Below are 15,706 nucleotides of genomic sequence, written 5' to 3'. Positions count from 1 at the left end.
AATCTTTGCCTTGACATGAAAACTACAATTGTTGAAAACACACAAGAATTTTAGAATTTGAAGATGTAAGGGTATCTTATTCATAAAATGACAATACTCACACTTTGGGGGAATATAGCATTATGAAGCATATTATGTAAACAAATAATTATGTGTTTAAGGTATTCCATAATTTTGCTCCAGATGTCTTAAGTCAGAAAATGGACAATATTTATTAGAAAAAAATTATGTATCACTTCAGAATGATAGTGAAAATATAACTCAGGATGCTATTTTAATGTTCTTTTCATTAATCATGAAGGGCTGATAGGCAATATTCTATTGCTATGTCAATTAAGCATAGCAAATATTGATTTTACATGTTCTGACTTTCAAACATAGAAATAAAAGCCAGGACATTATGTCCCTACAACGGGTTTTTTCTTTTCAGTCTTTCTCTTAATAAACTTTTAGCTGCTTGATCTTCTCAATTGTACACTTTCCCATTTGCTGAGGCATCATATCCACTCACCACTAAGACTTTAGGAACAAAAAATGTGACTTCTAAACTACTCAGAATAATTATTATTCTTGTCATTTAGTGACAAATCTTACAGCCTTCTTTGATATAAAAGGAAACTAAACAGATAAAACCAAGTATTAGATATTGAAGTCCACACTGCAAACTCACAGTTCCATTTTTATGATAGCAGAAATAATTCATGTACTTGATGCTATCATGACAGTAAGTGGAATAGCCTCAACACAGCAGTTTTAAGCATCTTCACTCACAGAATTTGGACAAAGGGACAAAGAGTAACAAAAAAGTGGATGCAAAAGTTGTAGGGCTTGTTGCTTCTATGTGTTTGTGTTTGTCAATACTGGAGGGGCCTCAAAATGAAATCAGGGATATGTTTTCCTAACAAGGTTAAATATACATTTTGGTAAACTTTTATAATACTTAAGAGAAACATATTATTAAGTACATATATATGTGTGTGTGTGTGTGTGTGTGTGTGTGTGTGTGTGTGTGTGTGTGTGTGTGTGTATGTGTTGTGGACTTGAAATTTTTGTTAATATTTTTCACTGTTTTCTGTCAATATGATCAAATTATAATATAGACCTTAAAAATCTTTCATATTTATTTTGTTTTTGGATTTAACTTTATATTAAAATGTTCACTTTTCTGAACCATTTCCAGCAACATCTCCCTTTTCAATACACAAACTAGTAAATAAAATCAAGACACCTAAAACTAATCTATAAAATGTTGAATGTTGCTTCTGAAAAAGTTCCATAGGCAGAAATTGAGTTATGTGAAATTATGTTACCTGGACATGCGTCAAAGGAACATATAAGTGAATTTCTGAGACCCTCATATAGATGTGTTTTGCATTAAAAGATATACAAATCCTTAACCAGCAATGCAAATTCATTATTTATATAGTTTTTATAACATGCATTCAGCTAGAGTTCATTATAGTTTTTAAAGAGTGACTCTATTTACATATCAGAATCGAGAATTATTTACTCCTATTCAAAGCAATAGGAGTAAATAAATTATCAGCAGTAGCCTTAGCTACACAGATGAACAAGAAGAATAAGAAATATATAAGAAAATATAAGAAATCACATAAATGATGTGTGTGTGTGTGTGTGTGTGTGTGCACATTCACAAATACATACTTAGGTATGGTGACCCCTAAAATCTATAAACGAAAATTAGATTTTAAAGGTTGAACATGAATGTAAGGCTGTTATAGGAGTATACGTGCAGCATTAATATTGATAATACAATCAAATAAGTTTATCAGGGTATCTCTTTTGATGTCTTAAGCAATGAGACCCTCAGGAAGAAAAAATGAGTACTAAATAATTTTTTTTAATTTCATAATTGGGATACCCATTAACTATGGTATGTCCTTCAATCGTAATAAATGATTGATATGAGACAGATACGAAGGAGCTGGGAAAAGGGATGTTGCACAAGGGGACAAGAAATGGCTCTCCTCTATGTATCCCATCCTTCCTTGCTACATCAAAGATCTCTTTCTAGTCCTGAAAGAATGTGAAGACTCCTGGGTTGGCCTCTATCATGATCCAGTTAAGAAAACATAAACTATTCTTTCAACAAAGGAATTGTTACAGAGGTGATTCCATAAATATGTATTAGGTATATGTGTTTAATGAAATAGCACCTCCTTTTAAGACTTCTGCATGATTCCATGCTATTTTGCTGAATGGGCATCAGGAAATTAAAATTTGCCTTCCTCTGAGATATTTTAATACTACACAATTGGCAATGATAACAAAGCTTTAAAGTTGTGTTTTTGTTATTTCTTGAATATATTAGTAATAAACTATGTATATCAATAATACCCACAAAATGCATATTGACTTTACAAAGGATATTTTGTCAAATACGTATATAATGCAAGAGCTTTAATGAGGATATTTACATAGATAGATAGATCTGAGAATTGGAAATTCTCTAACAATTAACCACTCTAAAGAATCACTATTTAAAAATAAAGAAACTGAGAATTTCTTTTAAATATTTAACTTATATGCATTTGATTTTTGTAGTATCAGTTATCCTCTCAAAATATATATGCTTATTCACACACACACACACATGCATAGGTTTTAGGGGATATAGGAGTTCAAACATATAAAAATAAAGCAAAAAATCTTTGCATTCTGAATCTCAAAACTCCAATGCACACTCTCTTTGTCATAACATATAATCCATTTGAAATATATGTATTTCTCTCTCTCTCTCTCTCTCTCTCTCTATATATATATATATATATATATATATATATATATATATATATATATATATGTTTATATATAAAGGTAGTTTATGTGCTGATTACAAGTACTTCACTTTTAATATAGGTAGAATTTTCACAAGAAATTGAAACAAAAACATACTTGCTACTTCTCAATAGTGAACAATAAAGGAAAAATTAAATTACCATCAAAATAATGTACAAAATTCAAGTGATTTAATGTCCCAACTTTTAAAAATACTTACTTTAGAATCCAGATATTTTAATTGTCTTATGCAAATACTATTGTGAAATATTTAATGAAGTACGAAAATCTTATTCAAGGACCAATCCCTTGCAAAAGTGCTATTTTTCATTAATCATACATATAATTTCTACTTTTCATTTGCTTCAAGTTTATTACTCTAAATATAAGTGGATTCTACCATTTTGTATTTTTACTGAGTAAAAATACTGTTGTAAATTTATGGAACGTAATAGTCAACCAACTTTTACCAAGTCTCATTTAGTAAGTTTATATACTGCTTTTATGTATGAGATGTTTTTCTTACAATATGAATGGAATCATTGCTGATTTCCTGTGCATATAAGAACTGAATTTCTTCAAATAAATCTTATGTTTCTTTTGTGCCCACAAAGACATCTGGATACTCATCAGAAGTGTAAAAATCCCAACTAGAAGAAAAAAGAAATAATTATCCTTTCTTATTTCTGTGATGGATATAGCAAGTTATATTAGAAAAATCTATCACATACAGATCTCTAAACAGTTCTCAAATTTTGTGTAGTTCTCGTATTCATTCCCTAGCATATTATATGTTCAATCAACGCTTGTTTCATGGTTGAATAAATATAAAAAGTTCATAGCAGAGATCAAAATAATTCCATAGTTTTTATATCCCACTGCAACAAAATACTTCCAAATAAGGAACATTTTTATCTCTGAATTTTTCAATATCAGTTTTCTATATGCATTTAATATACCTCTACACTCATCCGCATACATGCATAAGACACTTTAATTATGATTTAAATTTTTGTGCAGTGGAACAAAGAATGGATGAAATGGATATAGCACATATCCCTTTTACTACATGCAGTACATTGCAATTTAGAGAGTTGCATGTGAAGTGCATTATAGCATTACTACTTTTTAACAAAAACTTGTTGCTTAATAAATGTATTTGGACTGTGTTTTCTAGCCTGGATTAAGCCACAATTACATAGAAATACATAATAAATAATGTTCTGATGTATTTTAATTCTGCCTAAAAATCCAAAATAAATTAAAACTGAAAGCATAAGGTCCTTTTACAAACATGCCAAACTTTAGTACTATAGCAACTTGTTCTCATAAACCACTTCTCCTAAGGATGCATTTACTTCAATTAGTTGTGAATAAATCTAGGTCTTACCTGGCAGGGTTTGTGTCATGACTGTGAAACTAATCCATGATCCAATCTGTTAGATTAAAACAGAAATTAACAAATATCTATAGTTCATCTAGTACTTTGTTCACTTGTGGCATAAGTAGGTAATGTGAAAGCTTAAAATAATAGAAAAATTGTAAGTAGAAGCAAATTTCTCTAAAGTAATAATTTCATTATTAAATATAATGAAGTCATAAGCAATCCCATAAAAAAGTATCAATTCATAAGAAAATGGAAGATATTGTTCCAAAAACTTTGATAAAAAATAAAATCCTGAAACATCTCAAGGCCTTTAAAATAGATGAATATGTGCACAAATATTCCTTTTTCTGCAGGAAAAATTATTGTTGAAATGTTCCAATTTCCTATACCTATAACTTGAACTAAAATCAATATCATCATCTATATCTCTATATCAAATATCTACAGATAAAATATATATATGCATAATCATGTATATATACTATACACATGTAAATACATAAACACATGCATTTAGTATATCATCAAGTAAAATTTGGTTATTTGCAAACTTAAATAGCATACCTCATAGGTGTAGTTAGGACATGAAACCAGGAAAAACATCCATGTGAAAGGGTTACAATTTGGACTTGGAAAAGAGGCATTATTTCCTTTTAGAAAGGAGAGAAAAATGTCAATGACATTACATATGGCAAATGACTATGTAGTTTTTATATAATTATAAATTCCATAAAACTGTATATCATGTAACATGTCATCATATATTTATAGAAACCTATTTGCCAAATTATTCACAAGAGACCCAGTTTCAAATGTTATGACCTTTTGACTCAGATAGGATATCTGTCATTTTCTGTGTCTAAAACAACATTGCTATGAAATTACAGAACACATCATGATAATAATTCTTTAAGATTTTAAATAAAATGATATATAAATGTTATTATGCATATCATAATAGTTGCAGCAGTATTGCATACTGAGATTATTAAATGCATGTTAGCAATTGCATGCCTCTTCTTATTTTCCTTCAGTGTTAAGGAATATATTTTTGGTTGAGATTATTAAAATACCTCAAACCTCTCTTGCTATTTAATTAGTGGAAATCCGAAGGGAATATTATAAGAATGTCATCTATATCCGAAAAGTCTGAAAATCTCTCATAAGGGGATTAAAGTGAATATCAGTACAGTTAATATTCAAAAATTCCACATAAATTATTTCTGCTCAGCAATCAGGATTGTTATTTATAACTCTCATTATACTTAGCAGATTATCACTTGAGTCTTGTTATTTTTTGCCTTTCAAATTTTTTGAAGAAACATTTTAGAAAACAATTTATAATTATTTCAGGTCGAACTTTGAGCTGTGACATATCTACAAGTAAATATGAATTATAAAATTGTTTATTCTGCATAGGAGGATTTAATCAGGTAACACATGAACTAATCTATTTAAGTTATAATTCTAAAGTGTTAATGAAATGTCAGTATATTTTTTTCAAAATTGTAATGATTGTTAAAATATCAAAGAAAAAAATACTAGGTACTGTGCAGTTTTCATGCACTATTCACTGCAAGATAGGATAAATACACACATACAGATTGTCTTGGAAACATTTATGTAAACACTTTTGTTCAATGTCTATATATTCATCAAAAGAAAGATAACTGAGGAATCTACCCATATTACAGTAACTGAACTTCAGAGGTGGAAGATGCATAAAAAATAATCTGCATGAAAGCCTCTAGTTTATGACTGTTTAGCCTCTGGATACAGTAGAATGATCAGGAGTTCATAAATACACATTTCTTCAAGAGGTAGTTTGTAAATTAAATAACAAACATGTCTTGTGGGCACAGAAAAATGTATTTATACAGATATTGTCTCAAGTGTACATAGTTGCTGTTAATTGTAATCATATGTAAGTTTAGGTGTTAGTAATTTAATACTTATATTCCCATATGTTTTCTCAACCTATCCTATTTATAATAGAGTTTCTATTAAATAAAAGCCTGAAGGTATTTTTACAGTGCATTGCTGCACCAATCAGATTATTTTTTAGGCATAAACAGTTTATTCCACAGTTTCAAGGGTTACTGCTGTCAGCGAGCCTTCACCTTTCAGCATCCTCTATGAAGATTGCCTGGCTAGAGGGAGCAACCTTTCCCAAGGTCACACTCACTTTTGGGTGTAGCCTTAATTCAATATTTGATCAATATGGCAAATTGAATTACTTAACTCAGAAAAACAATGGTAATTCATCCCAACTTTGGAATATGCATAGGTTAATCTGAGACTCTCACTGGAACTGTATTACTCTCAATTTCCTACCCAAACATGATTTCCTTCTTCCCATTCATAGAATTGCTCTCTAGCAAGCCTTCTGAATGCTAATCTCCATCTCAACCTCTGTATCCTTGAAAACTGAACCTACAGTAGTTGCCACCAGAAATGGCATCAACAATGGATATGGAATGTTATTTTAGAGTTGAATGACCTGCTGAATATTCTGTGATGGCTGCTGTATTAATGTTCCCAGATACCCTTCAGAAATGGTGTATTTTTTCCATAAGTACTGAGAGTGCTGGTAGCAGAAAGCTTTCAATTATCAGACCCTGTGAAAGGATGACCTTGACTAAAGAGAGCTACCTCATCTTAGGTCATTCACCCTTCCCAGGGAGATCCAAATTCTTTTAAACTTATATCAAATTGTGTCTCCTGGGGAACATATTCAGAGACATCTGTTTAAACAATCAATATTAAATGATCACCCTATTCATAATTCATGCCTAAAATACATCTAAGAGACAGATATTACTACAAAGTTCAATTAATATGTAAGTGGAGAAATAAAAATCCAAGAGCAGCAAAGACTCATTTAGAGCCAACAGTAAGTAACTCATAGATGGATAATGATTTTATGTAAGGAAAAAGAATGCCATGTGTATGTAGATATCTAGAACTGATGGTCGTAAGAAAGGGTCTACTCTGAGAAAAGGTCTGAGACCTGATGTATCAGAACACTGGATGTGAAGAACTGAAGTGAAATCATTTGGAAGGTTTTCATCTTGGAAGGCACTGCTTGCATGAGAGGAAATAAGTAGTACAGGAAAGCAGCTAAAATAAGGAAGAGATTTATTGGAGGCTTAGAGGAGAAGGAAAGAAGGGCATAGTTCTGGGAATTATGGAATTTAGAAAACAAAAGTGTGTTTAGAGAATTAAAAGTCACGATAAAATAAACTCCCCATCCCTTCCAGAGAACACTTCATTCTTTAGAGATTTAACTTTCACCACTCCATCTGTAAAATTATTTCTTTCCGTTCAAGGACAGTCCATACACTTAAAAATGAATGTAAGTTAATCAGCATTCATATAAGGCTTCCATGTAAATAAAATAGAAAGTAAGAATTTTCTTTATTTTCCCCTGCTGATAAAAATAACACTCCAAAAAAGAAAACATAAAAATATTTTAACAGAACACATATACACAGAAGTACTTGTAAATAAATCACACATAACCATTAAGAAATCAAAAAACTCAATGAAGGAATTTTAAACTACAAGAAAACTTTCTGGGACTGAAAAAAAGGACATGAATCAACATACCACAAGGTTAGATCATGTCATCGTGTCATGTCCCTAGGAAAACACACCTGGAGTTATCAACTCTAAGATCCACCCTAAAAAATTAATAGGCTTTAGTGCTCAAGAAAAAACTTTCTGAGTCTGAAGGCAAAACAACCAAGTCAATTAACAAAGGAGAGATTAGGCAGGCATCTGATTTCTCAAGAATAAACAGTAAAAGAAAAGTCTCTCTCACATTAATAATTTCAAAGTTATGTCTGACTTTGAAAACATAATGACTTAAAATTTTCATTTTCAAATAATACCACCATATTCCAGATATGTGAGGAAACGAGCAAGGTCATATTGTTAGAGGGTCACAGTCAAGACTAACATTTGCGACATTTGAAGCTTTAGCAATGTTAGCATTTTAATAGGATTTTATTATGTTTTGCCTCTACCCTAAAAGAAATACAAGTTTTTAATCGGGGCTTAACACACCTACAAAGAGAATTCAGTAGGTCTATAAATTTGGGTCACATACAAATGGCAACCAGCCTCTTAATGAAATGTAGACTTTACTTCAAAACAAAATCAAACAATAAACTGCAATAGCATTTGCACTAATCTGTTAACATTTTTTTCAGCAAGAGAAAGTACAGATACTTTCAAATCATATTAGAGTTGTTTTATTTATCTATATATTTGTAATTACATATGCATATAATTTATGGTCATCAATACTCAAAGTTAAGTAGTTATCACAGTAATGTCATAAAATCCTATTATTATAGAAGATTTTAAAGCTTTTTTATATGCACACAAATATTCCAACATAAATTTCCTTTGTAATACTATGTATTTTATTACATGTAAAAATTATTCTGAAAAGTGTTTCATATGCTTCACCAGCCTGCCAGAAATGTGCAAGGCAAGAACATATTAAGAAATTCAGGTAGATGTTAAAAAACACTTGAAGAGACAAATATACCTGTATGTTTGCAGCTAGATTGATTGCAACAGGAAGTCTAAACGTTGACCATCAATATTTGAAATTATAATGACATGTCATGTACAAAAGCAGTGTAAATACCTAGCTATAACTGAACCTGAATGAGATGATTGATTTACCAAAAATATCTTTAAATTACATGGACACTATAAAATTTTTCCAAATATTTTTAACTGTTAAGTTTGACGTATACCCCCAAACACTGCTATTTCAGTGTCATTGAATTTGTCAAAGATCACTTCTATTAAAAAAACTTAAGTCATTTGAATATAATGGTATTGTGTCAATTATTGTGCAAATTAGATGAAGATTGAGAATTATGTTAGAAAATTTGGATATTCATCAGAGAATTTCATCCTGCTTTACTTTTTAGTCATCTCTTTTTCACATGTTTAAGTGAGTGATGTGTGTTGGTGGGGGGATATGCACACTTCACTTTGGAGAAATCATTATTAGAAAATAGGATTTAGATAAAGTATTTGGAAAATTTAAGCACAGAAAAGCAATAATTGAGGCATACTGTCTTAAATGTTTCCAACTATTGCTTTAAAAACTTATTGATTAAAATAATAATTAACATATTTCACTCTGGATAAGATAAAAAGGAAAAGGGACTAACCTGTGTGATTTGGATGGGCCAACAATACATTGATGAAATGATTTCCAGCTTCACAAATCTGCAAAACATTTTAACTTTTTCAGTGTGATGTACCTGTGCCTTCTTTAAAGTTGTGTTCTAAAGACACATCCATGCCAATATCCATCTAATATATTACTTCCAAAGTTGTGTTCTAAAGACACATCCATGCCAATATCCATCTAATATATCACTTCCAAAGACCCAAGAGATATATTATCATTCTAACATAAGCATAGGAAACTTTGTTTATAACAATGAAAGAAGCTGTGTGGAAATTTATAAAATCAAAATAATGAGCCATATGAGTTACAAATTTTGAAGATATTCTTAAAGCCTTTTGATAACTAGGTTCAAATTGCCTGTGCTGATTATATGCTTTGTACTTGTTACATTAGGTAAATTTTTGTGCCATGAAGAGACTAGTCATGTCACTTGGCATGTCTTGCATATTCTAAATTCATTAACACAGTAGCAACCCTTTTATGGCTAGAGTGATAGTTTGGTTCCTAGCTGATTTCAGCTCTGTGTAGAAAACTTTTTATAATATAGCAGTACTGTTCCACAAAGATATTTGCCGCTTATCTGTATCTGACCCCACTATACCCTCTAGGAAGTTCAAGCTTTACCAACATCTAATCAGTCAAATAATGTTTCCAGTTTGCCACATGTATTCTTGGAAAGTTAAGACCCTTTCCTTTGTCTGCCCTGTATGCATTATCTGGTTTAACACAATATCTGTATTCAACATAAAAATACTATATTATTAGTAACAGATTTTGTTATCCAAAAATCTTTACTGTTTAGTCATTCAACTTTTCACTATAATGTATCCCATAGCTCTCTTTTAACTTAGTGCCTTTAATGCTATTAATCTCTTCAAATATATGATTTTGTTCTTTCCTTTTCAACAATTTCTGTATATATTTCTTCATGTACAATAGTTTGATAACAGCAGAAGAGGCTCCTAGTTTCTCAAGTTATCATTAAGGACACAAAGCAGAATTTTGCAATTTCAGATAACAATTCACAATTGAAATTTTCTATGTCTGTATATGTTTAAGAGTGTGGCTTTTGGCTAGATGGGCTTGTGCCACATATAGCCTCTCCCATGTCGTTAGAGATTCAGTAAGTTAGACATTTGAAATTTCACTTCTTCACCTAAATGTAAATATTAATTCCTGTCTTATACATATATTATGGTGATTAAATTAAATCAGGTATCTGACAAATGAACTGCTCAACAAAATTATGATGATAATTTTAGTTACCAAAAAAAACTTTTCCAGCAAATTAGCCTACATTGATCACACTTGTCTAAATTTCTAGTTGCATGACCAGCACCACAAAACAGTTGCTAAATTAATGATTTGTATGTCTGTTTTGTTTTTATATCTTTTACTCATCTTTTAGTCAAACACCAAATCACACTATTTTTTATCACTCACAGTGCCAAACACAAAATGGCATATATGATAAAAATATTATTAACAAGCAAAAACTTACCAAATCTTTGTGAACAAATTATATTTTAGATACTATGGTTTTATTCTGGTCAAACATATTAACTTTGTGATTATCAATACTTTTATGCTCACTCAACCATCAAAATAGTTTCTTCTTCCGATTTATCACAACAAAACTAAACATGAAAACATCAGTCTTCTACCCAAAGTGGGAACCATGAATGAAAAAGCATTTAGGTTTCATTTAAACATTAGAGTAGCCTTATACTAATGTCATAATTTATCATTAAGTGCTCCCTCACAAAATAAAACATACTGAAATATGAAATAGAAGGGATAGAAAAAAAGAGGTACATAAATAAGCCAATGTTTTCATCTTGCTGTCAACTGATGAAATGCTTATCTATATACATTCTGGGACATGGGGCATATCAACATGTGTATATGCTTAGAGATACATAGTTTATCATCAATTTAGCAACTCTCTAATGGATTTTAAAGAACTGTAACTACTTGTAATTTTCACCTTAAGCACAGGCTTTAGAACTCCAACAAATAGATGAGTTCAATGTAGGTTGCAATACTAATTAACCTAGATAAAAGTGGTTGATATTATTTCCTCTTTGGTCAGGGATAAGTAAGATTAGAAAATTCAGTCAGTGCCATAAAACTCAATATATAGTTCTTTTGCTGATTAAAATTTTAGAGGCATATAAAAGTGAAGCACTGGAACATTTCTCTGTATGATTTTCACTTTATCCTGGTTTGATTCTTATCTAAATAGATATTTTATTTTGGCATATTATATCTTAACACAACAATTTCATAAAGTCTGAAGAAGTTGCTCTCATTAGGTTTGATTTTATATTACTTAAATTTTAAATTATCTTAGATAATAAAACATGGATATTATCTACCATGAAATATGTATGGCTGCTATGTAACACAGATGACAAAGACATTTTAGAAGATAAGTGTACAGAAACATAAAAATACTAAGGAAACATTGCCCAGATATATTAAGAAAGGTAATATATAAATATGATATGCAAGAAGAAGCACTGTTTTCTTTCATTATAGTTGTAGAACTAATGAATTTGAAAGTATTTCATTTAGTTTTCTCATATACAAACTGATTTATATATGGAATAACAAATTATTCCAATAAATTTGGAACAACTACTTTTTTCCCAAAATGTTTAACATGATTAAAATTAAGTTTATATTTTCTAAACACACTCACAGATATAAGCAACCCAGAATTGCCAGAACCGCCTTACTTGTCAAAAGCAGGAGGGCCTAGATTTAAAAAGTCATTAGGTGCCTGTGTACAACAATGTGAATATACAATGTGAACACTGCTAAACTGTACACCAAAAATGGTTAAGAGTTAAGTTTTATGTTATTTAAGTTTTATACATTCAGTAAAAAGTAATCCCAATCTTTTCATTGGTATCTATCAAAGGATCAGAGAAAGTTGTCACAACTAAGCCTGAGCAGACTGCTGAAATGAAAGCACGTAACTTTGGGACACTTTTCTTCTCTCATTCGTCTTATCCACAAGACCAAATATTCACATGCAGATTTTTTGCTTTTACATGATTTATGTAGCAGGGCCCTACTCTTCTTCACTTTTACTAAAACCTTTGATGTATTGTTGTCAGCATCCTCTCCCCTAATCAAAAATTATTGTTCTGTGGTCAAGGTTCTTCTCAGTTAACTGTTGTAAGAGAAGGTGTGACTCCTTGATAAGAGCAAAATTTATTACCTCTCCAAGAACATTTGCATTTTAATAAAAAAGCTTAACCTAAATGAGTGGATAACTAATGATGAAACTGAAGATACAGGGACAAACCAGAGAGAAGAGTTATTTTCTGTACTCCCATTTCCTACAGTATTGAAAACAGTAAGAAAGGCAAGAAAAAATTATTTTTCTGCTGAAGTAGTCAATGTACAAAGGAATGGCAAACCATACTTGCTTCTTCTGGAGAGTAAAAATAAATTGAGAGGAAGAGTGTTAAAGGATACAGGATTGTTATTTATAAAATAACAAAATATTAAAAATTAAAAAATATGATTGCAATAGTGATTGTGTTTCTGTGTGGGTAGAGTTGAGTTCAGAGGGTGAAGGGGGGTCATAAAAACATAAAGTGGCTGGATTATAGTGTGTTTCCACAATATTTATAGCACGAACACAAAGGTAAATCTCAATGTTGTGGGGATGATATTCTGATATATTTATAAATTTGCCTATATTTGATAATACTTATTAGATTTTTTTTCCTTATAGATTTTGTGATATCAGAATATACTTGAGGGAACAAAGTTGCGTTGAAAGTCAGAAAGAATTTACACAAAAGAGGTGATAAAAATTTTCTCAGAATAAAGTGAAAACATGGCAACACTCACCAAAGTAAGACATTTTCCCTAAAGAATCATCAACTAACTTTGGAATATATTAGGTATGCATTGTAAGGTGTGTTGTTTTGCTGATGATTTATTTTGCTTGTACGTATTAGGAAACATGGATTAACAACATAAAACAGAGGGATCAGAAGAGAAAATTATAGTTGTTAATGTTTAGTCCACAAAATGGATGATTCACACATAAAGAATTAACTACAATTATATCCAATATAGTCCTAATATATTACTTTCTTACCAAGTAATATTCTGGCTCTACATAATAGAATTTAAACTAATTGTAAATCAATAATAACTTTTTCTTATGTTAAAAGAGCAATCAAAGTAATAATTGATTCTACTATGTACTGTTAATTTTACTGTAAAATAATTTAAAATGCATTGGTCTAAAAAACAGTCTGCTTATTCTTACCAAACTGTAAATATTTGTGGTATACTTTAAAGGTACACACTTAGCATTCAGTTATTATGAATGAAGAAATTAACCTTGAACTATATAATTCAAGCTCATAATAATATGCTAGGCATCTTCAATTTAAGTGAATATACACAAACTTAATCAACTTATTAGTTTTTGCATTCTGCATTAGAATAAATTTCCTTCAGCTTATTTGCTCATGTATATAAATATATATATATATATATATATATATTTTTGTGGGGGATGTTTTCTACATCACCTGTTTCACCACTAACCACTCCTATGGCAACCTGCTGTCTGTTCTCCATGTTTATTAGTCTATTTCTGTTTTGTTTTATTTTTAGATTCCACATATAAATGAAATTATATGGTATATCTATCTCTATCAGACTTTTTTCACTTAGCATAATATTCTCTAATTCCATCCATGTTGTCACAAATACCAAATTTCATTCTTTTTTTGTCAGAGAAGTATTCTATCATATATATTATCACAACTTCTTTATCCATTTATCTATTGATGGACACTTAGGTTGCTTCCATAACTTAGCTATTAGAAATAATGTTGCAATAAACATAGGAGTGCATATGTATTTTCTAATTAGTGATTCTGTTTTCTTTGGGTAGATTCCCAGAAATGCAGTTACTGGGTATTACTTTATTTCTGTTTTAATTTTTTGAGTAACCTCGATACTGTTTTCCATAGTGGTTGCACTAATAATTCATATTCCCAGCAACAGTGCATTAGGTCACCCTTTTCTCAACATGTTCAACAACAATTGTTATTTCTTGTCTTTTGGATAGTAGCCATTCTGACTAGTGTGTGGTGATATCTCATTGTTTTGTTTTATTTTTTTAACTGAAGTATAGTTGATGTACAATTTTATATTGGTTTCAAGGACACAACACAGTGATTAAATAATTACACCATTATTAAATCCTCTCCCCAACTATTACACTTACTATCTCTCAACATAGAAAGATGTTATCACTTCCATCCCCATGAGCAACTTATATTATGATTGAGATTTTGTGCCTCTTTTTCTTCCTCCCCATCTCCACCCACCCATCTGAACCCCTCCCTCATGGTAACCACCAGTCACTTCTCAGTGTCTATGAATCTACTACCGTTTTGTTCACTTTGTTTGTTTTTAGATTCCACATATAAGTGAAATCATATAGTATTTGTCTTTCTCCTCCTGGCTTATTTCACTTAGCATAATACCCTCTAGTTGCATCCATATTGTAACTAATGGCAGGATTTCCTTTTTTTTAATGGATGAATAATATTCCATTATGTGTATGTACCACCTTCTTTATCCATTTATTGATGGACACTTCGCTTCCATTTTTGGTTATTGTAAATAATGTAGTTTTAAAAAAGGGGGTGTGTATATCATTTCAAATCAGATACTATCTTTTCTTCAAGTAAATACCTAGAAGTGGAGTTACTGGGTCATACGCTATTTGTTTTTTTAGTTTTTAGTTTTTTGAGGAACCTCCAGAGTGGCTGCACCAATTTGCATTCCTACCAACAGTGTAGGAGGCTTCACTTTACTCCACATCCTCACAAACACTTACTTCTTGCCTTTTGGATAGTGGCTATTCTGACAGGTATGCAGTGATATCTCATTGTGGTTTTGATTTGCATTTCCCTGTTGACTATGGAAAAATGTCTATTCAGGTCCTCTGACCATTTTTTTATGAGATAATTTTTTTTTGGTGTTGGGGGTGTGTATGAGTTTTTTATATGTTTTGGATATTAACCCCTTATTGTTTAAATCATTTATGAATAATTCTCCCATACTATATGTTGCCTGTTTGTTTTATTGATGGTTTCCTTTGGTATACAGAAGCTTTTTATTTTGATGTAGTTCCACTTGTTCATTTTGGTTTTATTTCCCTTGTCTGGGAGACATGCCCAGAAAAAAATTATCCATGCTTATGTTCAAGAGATGTTTGCCTGTGTTTTCTTCTATGAGTTTTATGGTTT

General features: G+C 30.7%; 1 protein-coding gene across 2 annotated transcripts in view; it reads right to left on the bottom strand.

The window, feature by feature from the left end:
* Window positions 1–1,108: 1,108 nt before the first annotated feature.
* Window positions 1,109–15,706, bottom strand: part of TECRL (trans-2,3-enoyl-CoA reductase like) — a 125,575-nt gene continuing 110,977 nt past the window's right edge. For both annotated transcript variants that reach the window (XM_073237531.1, XM_073237530.1), the window contains exons 9-12: window positions 9,385–9,442; window positions 4,751–4,836; window positions 4,190–4,235; window positions 1,109–3,449 (exon numbers count right to left, since the gene is read on the bottom strand). In XM_073237531.1, the coding sequence (XP_073093632.1) occupies window positions 3,322–3,449; window positions 4,190–4,235; window positions 4,751–4,836; window positions 9,385–9,442 (318 nt within the window). In that variant the 3' untranslated portion in view covers window positions 1,109–3,321. The remainder of the gene's footprint in view (window positions 3,450–4,189; window positions 4,236–4,750; window positions 4,837–9,384; window positions 9,443–15,706) is intronic.

This window comes from Manis javanica, chromosome 5 (assembly GCF_040802235.1).
Source record: "Manis javanica isolate MJ-LG chromosome 5, MJ_LKY, whole genome shotgun sequence".
In the NCBI taxonomy this organism is placed as follows: Eukaryota; Metazoa; Chordata; class Mammalia; order Pholidota; family Manidae; genus Manis; species Manis javanica.
The sequence above is the reverse complement of the archived record's forward strand: the minus strand, read 5'-3'. Positions and strand labels throughout refer to the sequence as shown.